General features: G+C 33.7%; 1 protein-coding gene across 8 annotated transcripts in view; it reads left to right on the top strand.

Moving 5' to 3' along the window:
- The window catches only part of PACRG (parkin coregulated), a 253752-nt gene that overhangs the window by 120946 nt on the left and 110319 nt on the right, over positions 1–22487 (top strand). For all 8 annotated transcript variants that reach the window (XM_074818627.1, XM_074818633.1, XM_074818630.1 and 5 more), the window contains one exon: positions 17846–18017. In XM_074818627.1, the coding sequence (XP_074674728.1) occupies positions 17846–18017 (172 nt within the window). The remainder of the gene's footprint in view (positions 1–17845; positions 18018–22487) is intronic.

The following is a 22487-nucleotide window of genomic DNA, read 5'->3' as shown; positions in this document are numbered from 1 at the left end:
CATGATTAGCTGAAGTTGTTATATCATAAGGTTTAATTGATCTTACTGAATTTAATGTTATAGGAACAAAGCTGTAAGTACTGTAGCAGCCACTGAATGGTCTATCAAATATAATTTGGATTGTTCAAATAATGAAAACATTTGTTACTCTTTTAAAAAATTGATTAAGATGATTTTGAGTAATTACCCACTTAAAACTTTGTTGTATTCCTGCAGAAATTTGGATAACCATGTTGCTCTTGAGGTAGTGTTAGGCACAACTGATGGTATGGGAAATAATAAAAAAGAGTATCGTCATATGTTTTCTATAGTGTTCCAGCAGTGTCTATGCATGCTGTCTGCAAGTTTACTTTCCACAGTCCATTTGAAAGTTATTAATATAAATTTTATCAGATTCCATTTTCCTTCTTATTTATTATTTCACTTTTTAGATCTATATTAAATTCCATATAAATATATGTTTGTATTAGCCTTCATAGCACATTTCAATCCCAACTGAGCTTACAAGCAGCCTGGAAGCTTATTGCAGTAGGGTGACAAGTAAGCCTTCATTGACACATAAAACATACACCCAAAAAAGAAAATCTGTGAAAAAATTGTAGTGACAAGCTTTTGGTTTTAGCTTGTTGCACAGCAAAATTAATTTTCTGCCCCAATGCTGAGACAATACAGACAGTGCTAATGTACTGTTTTGGGCAAATGCCTCATCTTAGTCCAAAGAGAGATTTCATGTAGAAAAATCTATCATCGACACACCCACTTATTTCACTGCATCTTCCAGACAACAAATGGTTACTGAAGTAACATTAAGTCAATGTAAAAATTTATATAGCTATACAAAAATTTTAGTCACCTTTTAATAAAATACACCAATATTGAAGATATTTGTATAATGGTTAAAAAATAGATCATAATTTGCATTTTTCTTCATTACATAGCACTATTTTAGTAGCTAAGCAAACAGTGGGATAACTTGAGAGATTAAAGTGTAGTGCAACTTCTCTGGGACTCAGTCCTTGATAGCCTGTCTGCTTTTTCATTGTTTGGGTTTTTTTTTTTCTCTAAAATGAGTGCAGAATTCCTAGTGAGATTGCTAAGGCTACCCTATTCTGCATGGCAAACACACCATGTTATAGTGTGTGCTAAGGAAATAAGTCTGTGGGAAAAAAAAGTACAAGGAATTTTTTGATTGCATGAGCATTGTCTGCTGAGGCTTCTAAAAAATTGAGATCCCCATTGTATTAGTGAAGTCTATTTATACTTTAGCAGTGTGTCTTATCAAGCTCTACTGTGCAAAACCACTCTGTAATATATTATCTTAGCTGATCAGTATATCTACAAATTCAGTCAACTCAAATTGATTAGTGATAGTGTATTTAATCTCCTATGTATTGCCTTTGAACCATTTTTCCAAAGAATAATTAACACATTTCTTCCAAGTCTGACTATACAGCATCTTATGCAGACTATAGTTTGATTAGAAGATATTCATAAAACTAGTATCTATGAAGCTTCTCCACTTGATGTTAGCAGTGCCTGAATTTAGAGCAACTCTATCGACAAATTCTGTTGCATTTTCATCTATTTTTGAGGAGTTCAGCTCTCATGTTAATTTCCTGTATCAAAACCTATCTAGAATATCCCAGTATTCAAATAAAAATTCTAATTTCTTAGCTATCTTTGGTTGTCTACTTCCATGCTGAGACCTTTTTTATCTGTCCGTTAGAATCTGTACTGTAGCAGTGAGCTTTTCTACTGGTCTCAATGATCCTGCTTTGATAGTCAGAGGTCTTCACCATTATCATTAACTTCACTTTGGAGATTACTTTAAAAAAAAGAACACCCTCCATTTACTTTGCATGGATTTGCAGAATTTATGTTGTTAAGATTTAATGACTTCTGGATACTGGTATTTGAGAAAAATTAATTAAATGGATAATGACCAGATCTTACTTGTAAGTCTCTGCTTCTCAAAGTTACTTTCTTTTCCCTTTAGACACTGAATAGGAATGATTGTATTAACAGGGCTAACCCAAACTCTACAACCTTATTAACAAACAAAAATACATAGGACATGAGAACTGAGAACACGACTATAAATTGGGCATAAAACTATATGAACCATAAATCAACTGTGAGTTCTGACATGACAAACTAGCTAATGTAGGACTTGGGCACAAAACAATGTAAACCGAACCAAATGTTGTTGCTCCTTTTACCTACATTAACTTCCTTTCTCCTTCTGTTATATAGTTTTGTTTCATATTACCTGAGCAGCTGTTTTTTAAGCTTGTAATCTTACCTTTACATTTGACATTGGGTTTAGTCCATTTAATTTTTATGTCCAACCTACTGATATTATTTATTTCTCTATGCTGTTTAACTGTGAATGAACACAGCCATGTCCAACAAAGTGTTTGAAAAGAAAAAATAAATCATATGTATAAGTGTGATTTTTCAAGTTTTCTGTGCCAAATTTATTCCCATTTATTCTTCTCATCAGTGTGAAAACAAACAGCATTCCTAGTGAATCTAGAAACTCCCCTAAACACAAAACTCTTAGAAGTATCAATCAAAAATCTTATTAAGTAAATGTGTAAAGTTATATATGTAGAATGCATGTCAGTACTATAACTTACAGACAGATACAACATGATGTGTTGACTTCCTGGGTGTATTCTTTTCAAGGACAGTTTACAAATCCAATGACCTGATCTCATTTTGTCTAGTAAAAACTGTGTTATAAAAACCTGTTTGTTTCAAATTCAGTTTGCAACACACTGGAAGACAGTTCATCTTTCACTGATAAATTGAATAGAAAAGACAAAGAACTGGGCAATGATGCTGTGAAATACACTCTTGCTGTACTGTGTGATACTGGATTTTGTATAATGTAATTCTTGAGGTTTGCAGAGATCATAAAGCATAGTGCTAGCAACCATTTTGCTGTTAGTTATTTTACTTAAGTTCAGATTACTTTCCACAAATTTGTCTTTGGTTTACACTTTTTGTTATTTTCAATGAAAATAAAAAAATCAACCAGAGCTATCACTGCCATAGTCTATTGCTGTTATTTATCTGAGCCCCTGTGGTAGTTTTTCCTTTCCCATAATTTTCAGAAGAGATTCATCTAGCCAGAAAAAAAGTTATTCAGTCAGTATGCTGGATGGTTCAAATTTAAAGCATTGCTGTGGCAGATTGGTAGCATACTAAATAAACTTAGTAAACACGATCCCGATTTTTTATGGGGAGAAGTCCAATTTTGAGCTAAGAGTGCAAGATTTAGCTGTTTTCTTAATGGTTTCTGCTTTTGAAAAGAGTTGATTAGGAGTATTTTTAAAGTTTTTTTATAGAACTTTAAAATATTGTTATTAATATATATTAAAAATATTATTGTCTTATCTTCAATTCATTGTCTATTCATGTTTGTATGTTAGGATTTTATGTTGGCAACCTCTGCCACAATATCTGCAGTATGTTCAGACCTTAAGTACATATATTTTTTTAAAAATATTTTACTAATTTCCATAAAGACTGTAGATGTGTCTACAAAGTAGATTCACAAAGTGTAAGAAGGATTCTGGGATCTTTGGAAAAGAATTTGGCATTGTTTCTTTGTTGCTTCAAGTATTAAAGAGCACTATAAAAAATGCACTAATACAATATAAACAAAGCTATCATGTTTCATAGTGGCAATTCTGATGTGTACATCAGTTACACAGAAAAGAGAATGTAAAATGACATCTTACCTACCTTTCTAAATACATACATGACATATTCCCTTATAATAATAAGCATAAACTTTAACTTCCATTTTCCTTCTTAAATTTATCTAGACTGTCAATAATATGGACCTTTAAAACTATACATTTCCAGCATTACAGGGCATGTGAATATAAATTTTCAAGATAAATTTAGCATTGAAACAAAAGAAGTATAATTAAAGAACATAAAATATATTATGCAAAGAGAAAAAGACCCATACTGTGACATTTAAAGTAGGGTTGCTAGTCATGGTTTTAATTAGAAAATAATACTTTACCAACTCATTCAGTTGCTAAGTAAGAATAACACATTTTACTATAAGAAATTTCACTTGAACTTAGGCAAATGACCATTGGGTTTACCCACATTACAGAAGCTTTTTTATATTTTAAATTTCAAAGACAATTTTGTCTGTTACTTTTCTAACCCAACAAAATAAAGCCTTGGGTATTGCATTACATTTTAATATTTTCCATCCAGATTTCATCAAAACTACTCCTTCCTTCCAGGGACTTATTCTATCTTGCTGAAATGAATACAGTTTGGAAAAAGGTTTTCTTGACAGAGCAAATAATGTTTAATAAAGCAATCAGCACTACATAAGGAAGGGTTTCTAAATTCAATGTCTTAAGTCAGTGTTTGATCAACAGTTGGCCCCTCTGAAGTGACATTTTTTATACCTAAGTAGATTTGTTATGGGTACCAAATTCAGAAGGATCTGTTGAATTATCTGATTGGTATGAGTGTACTCAGTTATAACACTAAGATTAGATCCATTATCTGAAGAAAACTTCGTATGGGCTGGCATGGCATTTTGCACAGAAATCCAAATGACTATAGCTAGATAAATTATCACAGGTAAATGAATATGCCACAAAGAAGGAAATTAATAATTTCAATATTTAACTGTTAAATTTGTTGGCAACATATGATCTCCAAAAAAGTCAGCAAAGTTCATATGGATATATTGACTGAATGTCATCTGAAGACTTCTTTCCAACTGTGAAATGCCATTTTCAGTGACGCCATCAATGTAACAGTTGTGTTCAGTGACTCATTTCACAGACACCCATGTCAGATGCCACAAGCAACTGTAATCTCCTAAAGCAGGGTTTATTTTTAACTTTTTGAGAGTAATATTTTCTAATCAACTCAACTTGCTAAATAGTCTTGAGTGATACACCTGCACCAAACATTTTGATCATATATGCTTTGATATATTTATTATAATATTAAAAAGTTATGCAAGCAGACTTGTATTGATACATTTTTTGCAAATGTATTTGTGTTCTTCACTCCACCTCTGTTGTGTAAGTCATGCCAGCCTCAACATTTATCCTAAAAAATTAACATGGTCATAGTATGGTCTTGAGCATTGACACAGCACTGTTAAATACACAGATAACACAGTCCCTGGTATGATTTTGTTGGGGGCTTATTTGCCTAGATAATGCTTATCCATGATCCAGAATAAGCAACTACCAAGACTATTCACAGTATACAATTGAGAGGCAATCACCATGTTTTGTACATCAAAGCATTTAGCTGTACAGAAATGATCTCTTCCACACCACTGTATGTTGGGCTCAGAGAATGACTCCTGCCCTGTTTTGGTTTTAAGTAACGATATAGTTCATGCAAACATCTATTAGCCATGCTGTAGGTTATCAGTTCTGAAAATTATGTGCTAGTCTTGAGTTTTGACTTGTTTGGAGTAACACTGACTTTCATAAGGGGAGGATTTTAGCCTTTCTATGGTAGCCCAATCAGTTTGTTCCAAAATCTGACCTTGAAATTTGCAATAATATCCTGGCTATCTTGTTTCACAGTTCTTTCTTGAGAGGACACCACCTTCACAGTGTTTGGTATCAGCCAGCAGATGGTGCAGTATTCCCTTCCATTTCTGAGGCTCTGTCAAGGTCTGGAATTGGTTCATTTAGTATGTGATTCACCTACCTGCATTTACCTTTGGGGAACTTGCAGCATTGCTAGCACAGTGTCTCAGGTATTTCATTCCACCAGACCATGACTGAAAAGTGGGAAGTAACTTCAGAGCCATCTTACAGGACTCTTGGAGGCCATGGGACAAAGGATTTCTGGTGGTTGACCTCTTATTCTTAGACAGTCCTCTGCTCCAAAACTTAGTCCATGCTCCTTCTCAGACACGCTTACAAGCAGTGAGAATGTTTTGGTTTTCCTCTGTATTATTCCTGAAGTTAGTAAAGGTTCACACATTGTGGCCCTGCTTTCTCCAACTGTTTCAGGAATATTTGATTGCATAATTTATTTGCTGGTAAGATGCAAGAGTTTCTGGCCTGGATATACAGCATTCATGATAACTGTCCCAATATATTTTAGCATCTTTCTAGATTCTGGATGTTTATCTGGAAATACTAAGACATTGCTCTTTCCTGGGAAGGAATGTCATTTTCGTATGTGGAAAATTGAACCAAAAGAACCTATTGGGCTGGTGGAACAAATTCCCAAATGGATTTACCACTAAATTGCTCTAAAAGTTGGGGGATGACTTTCAAGAGTTGTCAGCCAAAAGACAATCAATTATGGAGTTACTTTGTCAACATATGCCACAGATCCCTTACAGCTTCTTGACACTTCCTGAAAATTCCTTGGTCTTAAACATCAGTAAGGGTTTAACCAAAGTTTCCCCCTTTAAGAGATCCTGTTAACCAGTACAGAGCTTAATCTAGTTCCTGTGGCTCTGAGGAAGCCACAAGGTAGGTCAGACACCTTTTATGTATGCTTGACTTCACCTTGCTGGAAATGTGTTTTTTTCTAGTATCTATAATCTATTCCAGGAGAGTGAAGAATTCAGATGTTAAAGAGGCATAAACATCTTAAAATACTCCAGTAACTGGAATAACCTTAGCAACCCTCACAAAAAACAAGTTTTTTTATACATTTCACCATATATAATATCGTAAATAGTATTAACTATTACTGTGATGCCTTTTTACATGAAATACCATTAAAATATATATACTCAGCAAAATGTGCTGGATGCAAACTGAACAGTTTCTTGAATGCAGTTGAAGTTTGGTTTGCTACTTAGTTATATTAGCTCTAGAGATACATAATTAGAAGTCCTGAGTAATTGGGTCACCTTTACACATATTTGTTCTTTAATTAAGCTTAATCAGTATGAAAATAAAGTTCAGTTAGGAGCCCTATGATCCTAGGAAGTGGAGGAATGTCCAGTAGCTCGTGCATCTTACATTTGTGACTTGATTTTTAAAATTGAATAGTTTAAGTCTGGCAAGAGATTGACTAGATGTCAGTGTTTTGATTTTTAAACTGATAGTGTTGTGTTGATTTCCTTTTAGAAGTAAGTTCAGCAAATGTGCTGACAGTAATGACTTGGTTTGCCATATTTTATTTAACACAACTAGCTGTGACAAATTATTCACTCATCTGAACCCATACTATAAATCATTTAGATTTTACTATATGCATTTAAAATATTGTAATCTCAGTTTCTGTGTGTTCATTGGATTAAACATGGAAGGGGTATAACCAAAAGTAGCAAACTTAAATTCATGCAGAATTAGGTGAAGTTGCCCACCAACCTTCTATGAGGAGTACTCCTTTTTGTGACAGCTCAGATCATTCTGTTCAGTGAGCAGAAACTTCTATTTAGCTCCAGCCAAGAACTCCTAAGTAGGTCAGTGTGGCACATCACAGCACCAATATGGCATTAATAGAAGTAGAATGAGTCACCAGAGGATGGCCTGACCCTCTGTGGCAAACACCTTTCTCCTGGAATGCTACCCTCAGAGAGGAGAACCTATGATAGGACTCTACTGACAGAGTGAGAAGAGAACAGTTCTCATAAGGGGAGCTCTGCACCTAGAGGCAGAGAACTCTTCTCACCGTTCTCACTTTCCTCCCAAATAAGACACATTTTTAATATGAACTTAATGAACTTCTCCCCTGAAGCTATTGGAGAAGATTGTGTTACTATAGTCCATAAAACTCTTCCTCATCTTTCCTTGGCTGGCACTGTATGTATCACTTTAAGTATTCCACAATTCAGAATGTTTTACAGCTTCCAGAATATTCAAGATGGTAGCAGTTAGAAAATAGTATCACAAAAATTAAATTTTAAAAAGTGTTCATTTTTTTCTTGGCTTTAAAAACTTGTATTCAAGAAAGTACCCATATTAGGAAGTAATCTTTCTTAATACTGCCTATGTCATTGATCTTTGCCTCAGGCTGGGCTTTTTATAAATCAGACCAGACTGTTAACTGCAAGTCTTTAAAATAAGAACCACCTTTCCTATATACTTACGTAGTTATCAACATGATTTGGCCTTAATATTAATCAATGCAATTACCAGAAGCTGCAGCATTATAAACTGCAAAAGGAATTTGTAGTTTTTACTTTTCTATCTTGCATTCTATCTTTACCACATTGGTAAATCTTTTTTTTTTTTTTCAGCCATTTTCAATTCTTTTGAATATTCCATTATTTCTATCATTCTGAATAATGATTTTAATTTAAAATTGTTGTGGACTGTGATAATATACTAAGTAGCATCATTTCTGCTAATCTTCAGGGCACTCCACCATTAGCCTTTTTGTTTCTTTGACTGTAACCAGCTTTTAATTCATGAAAGGACTTCATTTTGCCTCCTGTGGCTACTAACTTAATAATCTCCTGAAAAGGACTCTATTGAAAGCTTTTTGAAATCCTAATTCGATATCTACAGAGCCAGATATCCTTTATCTATTATTTTGTTAACTCTTAAAACTGTGCCTTAGATTGCTTTCAACAAGCTGAATCTTCAGAGTGCAGTCTACAGATTTCTGCTCTGTGTCTAGCAAGCCTGTTTCACAAGAGCAAGAGACATATAAAACCTCTCAGTGTTGTAAATCAGCTTCTCAGTTCTTGCTAAACTTATGAGACAACCAGTAAAGTCACTGAGCTCTTGTGCATTATACTGAATATACTTCTGAGAAATATAGATTCTTGTTAAGAAGTCAACCTGAAAAGTAGGTTGTTCTCATTAAGAGAATTATCCAAAAGTTGTGTGAAATCAATAAGATTAACTGTATAATAAGAAATGAATGAATACACTGTGGACTATGTCTTCCTTCCTGTACAGTTTTCCTTGCTTAATAATAGTTACCCACAAATATGCAGTTGCATCTTTGGAGATTAATAAAAAGTGAGGAAAGAATTTTTCCAATATTAGTGGTATAGGAATAATACCTAAAAACTTGCAGATTGGAACAGGTGTATGATAGGTATGATTTTTTTTTCCTCTGACAATGCTCAGAAATCCCCCATGGCAACACATGTTTGGAATTTGTGAGCAAAACTATAACATGTCTATTCCTGTAGGGAACCATCAGTAACCCCTTTACTTTGCTTAGAATAAGGGAATAATGGGAAAGGCTTAAAAAAAGGAAATAGCTTAATCACATTTATATACAGAAACACATTTGCTGCATGTTTGGTTTTGTTGCAAAATGCAACTATTTTCTGTTTGGAACAACTTTGAAATTTCATAACATCTCTGAAATAAGATATTAATGTAGACTCACCTTAAATAATTTTAATACCTCTTCTTCTTTTCTGTTGGGGAGAGTGAACATGGTACCACTGGTTTATTCTATTTATTATGGCCATTCTGCCCACTTTTCTGCCTAGAGATAAAAGTCAAGAGTCAGAAGCTGATAGCAACAGTCTCATAGAATGTTCTTAATGTAGAAAAATCACTATTCTAATTCACCTTTGAGTCATTTGTTTTCATAATTTTTGTTATATTTTTTAAAATGTTGTGTGTTAAAATGCAAATGATAATGTTTAATAACATTTTTTACATGTTTTATAAGCTGCCATAATTTCTAAAGCCATAAAACTGCCAGTTTTTCACTATGTGTATATCTGAAACTTATGACAAAATTGGATGGATGGACATTTCTAGGTGTACATTACATTGTAGAAGGTTTTCTGGCATTTTATGCTACGGTTTATTATTAAAATAGATCTTCAGATAGTTGTTTTTAACTTTTCCCGGAGACACTTTTTTCTATGTCCCTTTGTCCCAATGTTCCTGTTTATCTCTAATTTTTCTATTTTGTGTTATTTTTATTAAAACCAAAGAATTTCAAGTCAATTTGACAGATAGCTTTGGATGAATAATTGGCAAAGAGAAAGGAAAAGAATGCCAAAAAGTAAGAAAACAACTACTTGGCCAATAGCTTTCTGAATGGCATAGAATCAGTTGACACTCTCTCCTGATTTACCTTCACAATTAATTCTTGAAAAATAACATGAGTGTTAGGTTTCATCTTATTAAAAAAATGGTACCAAACATTATTTTAGCAAAAGATGAACATTTTTTCCAAAAAGTCAATTTTATATTAGTTCTGCACTGTATATATTTTTTGGGGATGGACAAACTGGTCCACTCAACTTCCAATAAAGTTTAAAATGAGCTCGATATTGCACAAAGTAAATAAATGAAGATCAGTACGTCTTCCTCAAAAAGGTAGTGGGAGAGTCTTGCAGCCACCTCCGTATTGTTCTTCTACCTTCAAACTCTATCTTGGAATGGCAGGGATTAATCTCTACCTAGCCTCCTCCCCTTGCATATTACTGGGACAGTATTATCCTCTTTGCTTTCCTTTTCAGAGAAGAGGTGTCTACTGGTGTCTGATTAAGTGTCTGCAAAATTGAAAACAACTTCTTCACAAGGATAATCCTTTCTGCATTCTGTAGTGAAGGAACAGAGTTTGTTCTCTGCTTCTTGCTGGTGCCTAAGTGCAGCTATGGGGGATTTCTCAGATGTTACAGATGAGGATGGAACTTATTCTACCATGGGGCTATGGACCCCTGAGGCATAGTTAATTCCCATTCATCTCTCAAAGTAGGTATATGTGATACATATAATATCACATGGCTATTATAAGTGCACATTGTCTTTACACATCATGTAATGCTCATATTAGGCAATTGCAACTAAGATAGATTAGCAAAATATAGGGAAATAAAGCCTCTCTATCTTAATCTAAAGTTTCACATTTATTGTGCTTGTGGAACTCTTACAATATATTAATAAATCATGTAAGAAAAAAATGGAACAATTGGGTGTGTCTAACAAGGCTTTGAGCAGCAAGAAGAATGTAACTAGATAAGCATACATTCTGAAGTAGTGGAGATACTTTTGTCTGCCACTGAGGTTATCGTGTGGTCCATTATTTGCTTCACACAAACAATTCTCGAGTACATTCCACATTTGTCAGAGTCATGTTTACAGAGCACTTTTCTCAGGGTGCATTCATCTTCTATTTATAATGCTTCCCATCAATTAAAAGAAAGCAATCCTTTAAGCATAGTCTACAGCTATTTGCTGTATTAGAAGAGCAGTATATTTTACATGCTTTTTTAGAAATCAGTTGAGTCAGATAATCTAATGTGATCAGAATCCAAATAAATAAGAACAAGTTAACACTTAATTTCCTTTACTTTTTTCAGTTTGGGGTATTCCTATATATCAGTTTGTTGCTGTTATTTTCAATGAAGAATTAATGGAGATAAAATCTGGATATTTTATATTAGTGCAAATTGATGATAATAACGGGTGAGGTCTCACAATTGCCTTGTGTAGTAGCATTAATGCTTTCCTATCTATACGAGAAATATCTCATATATTTTAAATAATATTTGCCCTTTTCATATCTGTATCATATTGAACTCTTTTTCCTGTCTTACTGTATCACACTGTTTAACTCCTATACTGTGGAGAAATCCTTGCTATTAGTTCGCCACTTTAACATTGCATGTCATACTATAAGGCCTCATAATCAAGGGGTTTTTTTGTCATCCTGGTTTTTCCTGTATGATATGCTGGCCCTCCTCTGTATTGGCAAGACCTGCCTGATCTGTATTATCAGCAAAGTGTATACTTATAAAATCTAAATCCAGGCAGTACAATTAAAAAGATTCATGAAAATGCAAGGATGGAATCCCCATTTCCCCCCCAGAAATGCCCTAGATTATCTTCCGGATGACATAGCTCACAGACTGTTAGAGATTCACACATGTAGCTTAGAGTCCATTTCTTAAATAATTAGGTTGCATTTATAGGAAGCGATTTCAGGTTGGTTTTTTTGCCCTCCCTCTAGTTGGGGAGGGGTTTACACACATTTATATCTTCCTTCTCCTTGCCCCCATTCGTCATCCAATCATTGATCCTCTAGTTATTTAAGGAATAATTTGACCTTCTTGTTGACTATTAATTTTCCTCACCTCAGTAACCGTAGTAAGATTAGATTGTCACCTTCAGGTGTGGCAACTGAAAAGGAAATGTTTTGGTTATCCTATGCAGGACCATCACCATTGCTATTAGCAATTGTTCTCCAAATAATATCTGTGGAGTATGTCTGCTGTGATGACATAAATTTGTGTATTTGGTTTTCAATAACATTACAGAGGTCTTGATCATATCCAGTTCTAGCCATTGTTGCTTACAGTAGATTATGAACAGACTGGTTTTGATGTATTGCCGAATAATTTTGATCAAACCATTTCTGTTTCAGTCATGCTTCTCATTCATATGTATCAAGCATGCACCAAAAGTAAGTGTATGCATTTTATTATGAATATTTCCCCGTAATTTGGAAAGACTCCACATGGATAAGGCAGAAGTGTCAGCTGAGAGAAAGTGGTGGAAAAATGAGGGAGAGAGGCAAACGAGGCAATTAGTCTGCAGGGATAAAGAGTTGTATTGCTTTATTTTGGAGCTATATGTAGAAAAAAACTCATTGTGCAGATAGGAATAATAGCTAGAAATTAATTATCGATTATATACCCCTAAAATGAGAAAGAGAAAAGAGTTTAGAACTACATTTACTTTAAGGTGCGCATCATAGTTGGGAACCTTTTCATATCATGCTCCCCTTCAGTGTTCTCAGACTTATATTACTGTGTTCCAGCTTCATTTAAAAGAGCAATAGGACATTAAGATATAGAAATGCTATGGAAAATTGAATTATATCTTGCTATATAAAATATAAGAGAATAATATCTCTCCCTAGCTTTTCTCAACTATTATTGATGACAGCATTACTCTTGTAACTAACATAATAATAGGAAATGCAATAAATTCAAAATTATTATCTATGTAACATTTCTGGGTTGGTTTTTTTCGTTGTTTTGGGGTTTTTTACATGAAGTGATATTTCAGAGCTGCATTCAGATAGCCAGTACGGTAACACACCAAAAATATTTATTATTGCTTCTTCTGATTTATCTATGGGAGGCAAGTATTTTCTTTTGTTATTTAACTTGTGGGAAGTTAAATATCTACAGAATATGTTAAAAAGGCTCTAACTCTCTGAGTTAAAAGATTTCTGTTGTGATGTTTATCTAGTTTCTTCCTTGCCATTATCTGTTTCTCTTCAAGTTTGATAATCTTCCACTCATCTTAAGATAAGTATTTTATCATTTCATTGCAGAATGCAAAATATAGGTACAACTTCCCTCTTTTTTTTTGATAGGACAGAAGTAATAACTTAGACTAAGACTCTTTCAGTAGAGAATCTTTGTCATATGAGCCTATGTAGTACATATTGAAAGGTGAAATACAGCAGACTAAAGACAATAATTTCCTGCTGGAAAACTTGTAGGGACTATATGCAACAGCAGAATTGAGCTTTAGAACCGTAAGTACCATAAGCAAAGTTACCATATTAAAGACTCCAGTCTAGAAAATACTAGTGAGCATTACTTGCTCCATAGTGAAGATTAAAACTAACATCCCATTATGAATTAAGAGATAAATATACTAAAAGCAAGAAACCAAAAAACTATGGAATGCATGGGCTTCATCTTGGCTATGGGTAGAGGATATTGGAAGAAAAAAAGAAACCTTGGAAGAAGGTTGAAAGAAATCTTGGAAGAAAAATCAGAAAGGAAGTTCAAAACTGAGACTATTCAAGAATGTTTCTTCTTTTCTCTTTCCGTTAACGTAGAAAATAGAGATGAAATAGCTGGTAGAGAATGGAAAACAAATCTTGAAAGGACTATTATTTTACCAAAGAATCCTTACAAAAGCTTTAAAATCCTTACAAAAATTCCTGTTTGTCTTTATCAAATCAACAGTTCCAGAGTTTCTTTTACTATACCTAATTTTAATGCCTTAGATAAAGATGTTAAATGAGTACATAAACAGTTAAATAGAATGTTTCTAGAAGGTCAAATCCAATTTTTGGATAATCATATCAAAGACATATAGTATTATGTAATTTGTTGCGTGAAATGAGATGGAGAATTAAGTTGTTTATGTATCTTAAACACTACTTTCTAAAACTCAGGTTTGCCTTATAGATTACCAGATTAAATATGATTATTTAAGAAAGGCCAATGACATCCTTACTGTCAAACTTCTGTACCTTAAGTTTTCTCAAATAGCTTGCTTTCTTCATTTAACAGGCACGATTATTTTTATTATTCACTCTTTTATCTGGGTTTTAATTATCTCAGCAGACTTGCCTCTCACTATGAGCTGCTTCACAGGAACAGATTTTCTGCTGAACAAATTAACTGTAAAACTGCCATTGGTTTCTTCCCATCTTGTGTGTTGGTTATACATATTGATAAAATAACGGTTATAAACTGTATATTATTTCTTTTTCACCTAGGGAGCTTGCAGTATACATAAGTAACATGGAAATTTCATGAACCAGAAGATTTTACTGATTATAATACCGTTGGTTTTGTTGTGTGATCATATTTTATAGCAATATAACAATTTTTATGCGTTGGCCTATTTACTGAAAATTCAGAGGCCGGGTTCTCATAACTTACAGATCACTAGTACAGAAGTTCATAATGATTATTGTGAGATTTCTTCTTAAAATGCATAGTTGCAGCCTTATTGTCAGATGTGGACAAGTTTTGCCAAGAATTTGGGCTTTAATCAGCATTTTTTTGTGGGGGATGTGACAAACAAAAGATTTTGTGGGTGTAGAGAGAAAAATCACATTTTTCTCTGAACAGCTGTATAATAGCCACTTTTAAAAGCTAAATAGTAAACACAGAAGGGAAGTGTTTCACACCATAGAATGTAAGGCAAAATATTTCTGGCTTCCATATTGTGGGAGTTATTATAGAGCACAAAATACTAAGTAAAAATTGCCTGTATGCTTGGACAGCTGACGTTTAAAGAAATGAGTTAGAAATCAGAGTCCTTTTCAGAGCCATGCCAGTTGCCAACCACTTATGGCTTTGGAACTAATTAAGAAGTAAGGAGTGAGTACACACAAATGCCTTATGATCTACAGTTTGTCATACCTATATTTTGTAGAGATTTTTTTTCATAATAAAGCTTCTGTGTCATGTGTAAAAATCAGATTTGTTTTTAAACCAGAAACCATAATCAACTTAATATATATAATTCCTACGTATATGTAATGTATAAGACAGAGTTGGTAGATAAAGGTAGTATCTTTTATTGACCAGTTATTATCACTGGAAAACATTGACAAGCTTTTGAACACACAAGATTTATGTTTGAAACAGAAAAAGTGTATTTCAAGGGCAAAGAACAGCCGAGAAAAACTGCTCAGAGTATCAGAAATATCACATCTTTGAGAGGAAGGATAACTGGTAGATACAGTTAGAGGAGATATTAGTGAAGAGTGGGAGAAAAGAAATGAAAAATTCTACTATATATGTTTTGAGCAAAATAGTTGCAAATCCTGATTCAGTAATCTAAACATGGATGTACATCCATCAAGGATATTTTTCCATGGAAATAGTTTGTAATTTTGAAAGAGTTGTCAGAAATCCATCTATGGAATGAATTCTAAAAAGCAAGAAAAAAAGACATAATCTAATAAAGATGTTTTTCCTTGTGAAACACATACACACCCCCAGTTTAAAAAAAAAATTACTAATTCTTTCTCTCTTTTTCACACCTAAAGCTTTCCCCAGACACAACTAGCTGTTGTAGGTTTTGTTTTCAATTTTCTGAAACTAGAACATTCAAAAACAAAAAATGAAACCTAATAATCTTATAAATTACAAATTAAAAGTTAAAAAGAAAAATATTGAAGAATGTCTTACTGTCCTATTGACAGAGAGCAGGAACAAAATGCTGCTTCTTGGTCATGCTTTTTTGTCAATGATTTTTTAGCCACCTGGCCTCTTCTTACCTGATGCAGGTTTCTTGCTGTAATGAACAATTTGAGCTCTGACTTAGACTTGTCACCCGAAGTTTGTAGTTGCTATATTGCTGTCTGCTGTTCTTAGTGACTTTGGGGGCAGACTTCTTTTACCATCTCACAAGTATTGTCTGTAGCAAGCTGAATGTCCTCAAGAAATACAAACCCCATCACTTTAGGAATTTAAATGTCTTCTGATTTTTGTTTTGTAAAGATCTTCATACGTGGTTGCTTGGCACAGTTATTTTTGAACTTTCTTACAAATGGACCCTAAAGGCATTTCCCCTTGTGAAACAAGAAGCCAGTGAGCAAAAATTGCAGATAAGCCGTCATATTTGGTGTTGTGAAAATAGGAAATGTGGGTTTCATTTGTTCCTTCTTCTGCATGGTTCATTACTGGGACTTGATTTCATTCACATAGGTGAATAAGCATTATGCAATTGTTCTTTTTAGTCTCCTATAAGAGATTAACAATCAGTGCATGTGAGACTATGTAAGTATGTAATTGGTGCTACATCTGCCAATAGTAAGATGCTCACATCAAATGTAAAGGACTTCCTTTCAAGTGTCTGTTCCAATTAATTTTCATTTATTGTGGATGGATCAGTTTCAACATCAAAGATTGAAGCAGTCAAGTCAGTAGCTGAGTTGCACAAGACCAGGATTCAGATCAAGGAGGGAGGAAAATGAATCATGGTTGCAAACAGAGGATGTATGTCTGGTGCTTGCTGACTATGGGATTTACCCAAGAAGTGTAAAACCCAAGTTCAATTCTTGGCTGCTTTATTTCAGACTTTTCTTCCACAATTCAAGTGAGAATGTGATTATTGGCCCCAAATCAAGGGCTGGGTATTTGTTTGCTTAACCTGACAATTTTTTTTAGGATATTTGGAGCTTCAGCTTGGTCTGTGTGACAAAGCTTGTTAGGTGTGAAGGAGGAAGCATCTATCCAATTCCAAAATATAAGCTCGCTGAAAAACTAGGGTAGCAGCTAAGCAGTGTTTTAAAGATGGAAGTGGATGCCTAAAGAGATGAACTGATCTCCAAGTGATTTTGAGGATCATATTCTGTTCAGAGAAAGTGCTTTGCTGTTGAGTCACTTCTTAGCTGTATTCAGAGCTTTGACAGGCTGAAAGCAAACAACTTCTGGTTCTCTCTGGCTATCCTGGGTATATGTAACATCAGAGTGCTGATGTGTAGAAGAAGGAAAAGGGAGAAAACTAGGATAGAATGAAAAATCCCTCACAAAGTCTGTAGCTTTGGAAAGCTAGCACACTTTGTATTTTAGAATGGGAGGAAGATTCTTATTAGAAATAGGTACCGAATTTCTGTGCCTTTTTTCACAGTAGAGACCCATGGAATTTCTTTAGAATACTGCTCTTAAAATTAATCGGAAATAAAATTAGGTCAAAATTCTAGAAAGTTGGGAATTCTGTACAAATATTGATATTTGTGCCATGCTGCATATTTTTTGGTTACAGGATTTTTTCTCTTATTTGTTCTTTTGAATGTCCAAGCGAAGATGTAAAGATCAGATTTTTCTGAAATAAACAGAATGTTATTCTTAAAATGACTGATTTGATTCCCATGGGTAACTTACAAAGAAAAGTGTACAATCAAGAATATCAGAATCTGGTACTGACATCAAAAAGTGAAAATATATACGAGCATATTCATTTTAATTCTATTCTTTAGGTCTAATATTTCTGGATTTCAATATCTGGCCATAAACCATATTTGAGACTTAATGATATTCTGCAGTGATAAAAATCAAATTATTATTTACTAAACATACCTGTGTAGATGGCATGAGTTATCTGTTGGCCTAATCACATTGTATTAGTATTGAAAAATTGCATTTATTTGTTTATTTATTTTGTATTTTCAGGTAGAGATTGAAAAGCTGGACTATCATTGCTACCTGCCTTTGTTCTTTGATGGGCTTTGTGAAATGACATTTCCATATGAGTTTTTTGCTCGTCAAGGAATCCATGACATGCTGGAACATGGTGGAAACAAGATTCTTCCTGTCATTCCTCAGCTCATTATCCCAATAAAAAGTAGGTGAGCATGTGGAAAAAAAAAAACAAACCTAAAACTGCATTTATATAGTGTAGATTTTTGACAAGTTGCTAATTAAACAATGAAACATGACAGGCTGTATATTTCATGGAAATTATTGAGATGTGACTAAATTGTAAGGTGTAAAGCCAGAAGGCCTATGCCTTCAATCACCTGGTACGTTCAGTAATCTAGAAGAATAGACTGTCTGGTTAGTGTTTTTCTTATTACAATGTGGCTCTTGGTTTTTGGAAATGTGAAGTGACATTTTCTTACCTGATTTTCTATATTTATTATGTAAATTCATTACTGTATAAACCAGTTCATCTAAAATGACAGGAGAAATCAACAGATGAAATTTAGGGAATTATGTTTCTTTCTGCCGTTTTGTTTATTCTACAGTTCTCTTATATTTATTCACTAGATATCTTGTCTATCATCATTCTCATTACTTTGCATATACATATATCTATTCAAATTGGGAGTTCTGCTTGACTAATTAAAGTTGTATGTAAAATTTTGGCGTTTAAAAATTTGATTTTTGAAGTTTTTATATACTTGAACATAGGGTTTTTTGTAGAAAAATTACGTGAAAAGTAATAAATTATTTTAATACAAGTGTAATACCACTAAAACACTAAAACTTCTTGAAACACCTGGTCTTTCCAAGGATACTGTTTTGTCCTTTCTTGTTTCTTTAAATCTGTGCTTCAAGGATATACTATTCTGAACCATTATCCTTCTTTAGTTAGGTATTAAGATTCTTAAGTCTGCATGCTACACCTATACTAACAGATGCTCATATTTGTTAAACATGGCTTCTGTTTTATCATTGATCAGTAATGGTATCATTGCTGTCCTTTGTCCTATTTTCCCGAGATGATTCAGCATCCATGCTAATACAGAACAAAACAGAGTCATTGTATTTGTGATACAGAATTAATAGAGTCAAATACAGTTTTGGAAAAGGGGAAAGAGAATGTAGTTTGGAGCCTGATAATACTGAAATAAGAGTGTTGGAAGGGTGAAAATTTTCATTTTTTCATTCAATTTATTTCCCATTTTAAAAACTTAATTATAGATGTCATTATCTTACTGTAGATTTTGAAAATGACAAAAAGAATATATAATATTCAGAATGGTTACTCCATAAGTGACACTTGTGAAAGGTTTTGAAAACAATGTTACAGGTTTTTCTTTCTAAAAGGGAAGCACATAAAGAGCAGAATCATGTCATTTCTTTAAAGCTGTATTTCCAACACCACCCAAATATATTTATAGTAGTATCCTTTTTTTTTTTTTTTTTAAAGCTGAAATAATTTCTTCAGAGAAGACTGCAAGTTTATGACAGGAGCTACTCAGTTAGGATTTAAAAGTCTTGCTGAGACCAGAATCTAGCTTAGAAATAATTACTTGGAAGCTTTAGCTGTTACACAGCTTTTAGCATTAGAAAGAGACTGCTAGGTAAGGATATTTATATGGATTTGATATACAGTCTTTTAAATCAAGTCATAATTTATGATGCTGGAACACATTCAAGAATCCACTAGCTAAATTTGGTTGTTGGTTCTGCTTTATTTTATTGTACAGTGCTTATTTTTTTATTTAAAAAAGGTTCTGTGTTGGCTTTAATGTGTGAAGAGTCAAAGTATTATCAGTGATAAAGGCTTCTTCCTAATTAAAGCCATACTAATACTAAAAAAAGACACCACCATCTCAAGCAATCTGAAAGTATGTACTTCTAAGAGTTTTTAAATTTGCTGTGACATTGTGATATAGTAGTGTAGTCAGAAATATATGTTTCTGTGACTCAGCTGCATCCACAATAAACTCAGATGTCTTTTACACATGTTACTGTCGCTAAAGTGTCCCACTGGGTGAGTTATATCTGATTAACCAGTCGTCTTCTAGACCACTACCATATTTCTACTGTGAAAGAGTGAATCAATTGATTGTTAGGCAAGGTAATATATATGATGGAGGGTAAAGGGATAAAAGAAAGACAGAAAAATAACTCCACAGATAAAATGCTTTTAAAAGCAACATGTTCATCAAAGGAAAACATTAGTAAAGAGCTACTCTCTAAAAGCATTTTAAATTAAATATTAGAATTCTGTATTATATTTAAATGATTTAAGGAGAATTCTATCCTCCACTCAGCCTTGCTTAAAGTTCACACTTTTTGAACACTATATCATTAAAGAGGAAAATTATATTACTTCATGGATGTGTGGGTTACTGTAATCCCAAATCCTTTCAACGAATATTATTCTGGTTATACAAACAGGCGATGACTAACAAAAGGCAAACAACTGAAATTAACAAGTCCAGTTCCATTACTAAAATACTTGAGATATGACTAAAATAATATGGAAGAATGCTATTTAGTTGAAAAATAATTGCTTATTTTTGATTGTCATATTGAAAGGCACTCCTTTTTTTTTGAAATTCAGAGGAAGAAAAATTATCTCAGGTTGGAGGCATTGATTTTTCAAAGAGAAAAATGTTCAAAATATATTTTGATTTCTCAAAATAAAAATTCAAAATATATTATGCCTTGCAGTAGCAAAACATTATAAAATAGTTTATAAATTGCATGGCGTAAAAATCAAGAAAAACAAATCACCTGTATATGTCAAACTTGTAAGGAATCCAACTAAAAATAAAAAAAAAAAAGCAAAATCAGAAAATGTGCATACTTTAAAGTGTTAAGACTTTTTACTCCCTTTCACTGAAGGTGTAGGCAATCCCATTGTCTGAGGTATTTAAACTAGAGCAAAGATTCATAAATTGAGATGTATGGCCAATAGCAAAGTACTTTGTAGAGATGTTATGAAAGTTCTGATGTGCAACACACAGCTGAATATTTTCTTTGCCAGAAAGATCTGTATCGTTGTTTTCATTGTGCAGACAGGTAAAGAGGTAGAAGGAGGCAAATTTTGCCCCACACCACAAACTGCATTGGTGGCAGAGAGCAGAACAGAACCCAGACACACAGCCCTGGGGTGGCAAGAAAAGCTGCCTGTAGGTCATGTGAGCCTTCCCTTATTTTTAGGGAAGAGAGGGATCTGTCTGGCCCCACTATGACTGATGTATCTTAAAACTCACTTGTAGCCTACCATTGCCTATAGCCAGCCAAGAATAGCCAGGAAAAGGTGTGTGAGGGTGAGAGATGACTAATGCACAATGTGCTTGTCAATAGAAAACTCCTAAATTCTGTGTAGTCATTATGGGAATGTAAAATTCCTTTTGATACTCATTTTTTTGGGCAAATTATTGCTTTTAATATTACACTTGACTTAACAAATGCCAGATCAGAAAAGCCTTAAGTCCTTCCACTTGCTTTCATTAGGCTTCTGCAACTGAGTTTTCTGACCGCAGAGTTCCCCAGATTCAACATGAGACATGCATGCACACATAAAGACTGAGGGGGCAGAAAGTTTCTACACCTTTGCTTGAGTAACATCAGGGATGTCCAACACCTCGTGTGGAAGCACCTCCTCTCCTTTCAAAGGCAATGAACATGCTACCATTTATATTTTCTTTGCTGGCAACGTAGTTGCAGGAGTTTCCAACCTCTTCACATACAAAGTGACCAATCGTTCCAGCTCCCATGCTCCAGTTCATTGCAACTGACTTTTGCTAATGTAATTGTTTGTAGAACAACTCAGTGAATCTCAGTTCCAGATGTATTATAAAAACAAAAACAAAACCAACAAACCTAAAATAAAACCAAAATATTATCAGAGCGGCATTACTTTTAAACTCCAGTCATTTCAATGGTCTAGTTTATAGCTGCACTGTCATAAATGAAGGAATAGTACAAAATAATACAGAAGTTGGAGTAAGTGAGATGATCAGTAGGAACATCTTGATCTAGCTTTACTAATGAAGAAAATAATGTGAAATTAAACACTTAAGCATCTTGGATCATGCACTTACTTTTTTGTTCTGTACTGTGAATCCTAAAATGGACACATAGGCAATCTGAACTTAGTCCTAGAAGCCACTAAAGCTCACATCTTTGCACTTCAATTGGAACTTAGATGGAAGCATTGTTTCTACACAGTTGCAGTCAGCAGACCAGCATTTCTGATTGAGTCCAAAAAGAATAATCTCCATCCTAAGGAATACTGAAGTATTACTTTTGAAGTTTTTTCCATGCTGTTAAAAATCCATTCTGTGACACAGTAGATCAAGGATACCTCAAACTTTGTTGAAAATGTTTCATTAAGGGAAACACATTTTTTGTGACTCAGATACAAAGAAATGCACAGAGCGGTCCTCTCTCAGTGTCACCTACAGAGTCCTTTTTAATGTTTAAAAAATTTCTAAATTGAACTGATTTCTGTTTTCTTATTCTCCATGTTCTATTTAAATGTAAAATGTGGATTGTTGTCTTGGATAACAGTGTAGTTAATTCCCATTTAATGTCAAATCAGTGTCACTTGCCTTTGGGTAAGTAAAGT

The sequence above is a fragment of the Strix aluco genome, chromosome 3 (genome assembly GCF_031877795.1).
Source record: "Strix aluco isolate bStrAlu1 chromosome 3, bStrAlu1.hap1, whole genome shotgun sequence".
Classification (NCBI taxonomy): Eukaryota; Metazoa; Chordata; class Aves; order Strigiformes; family Strigidae; genus Strix; species Strix aluco.
The sequence above is the reverse complement of the archived record's forward strand: the minus strand, read 5'-3'. Positions and strand labels throughout refer to the sequence as shown.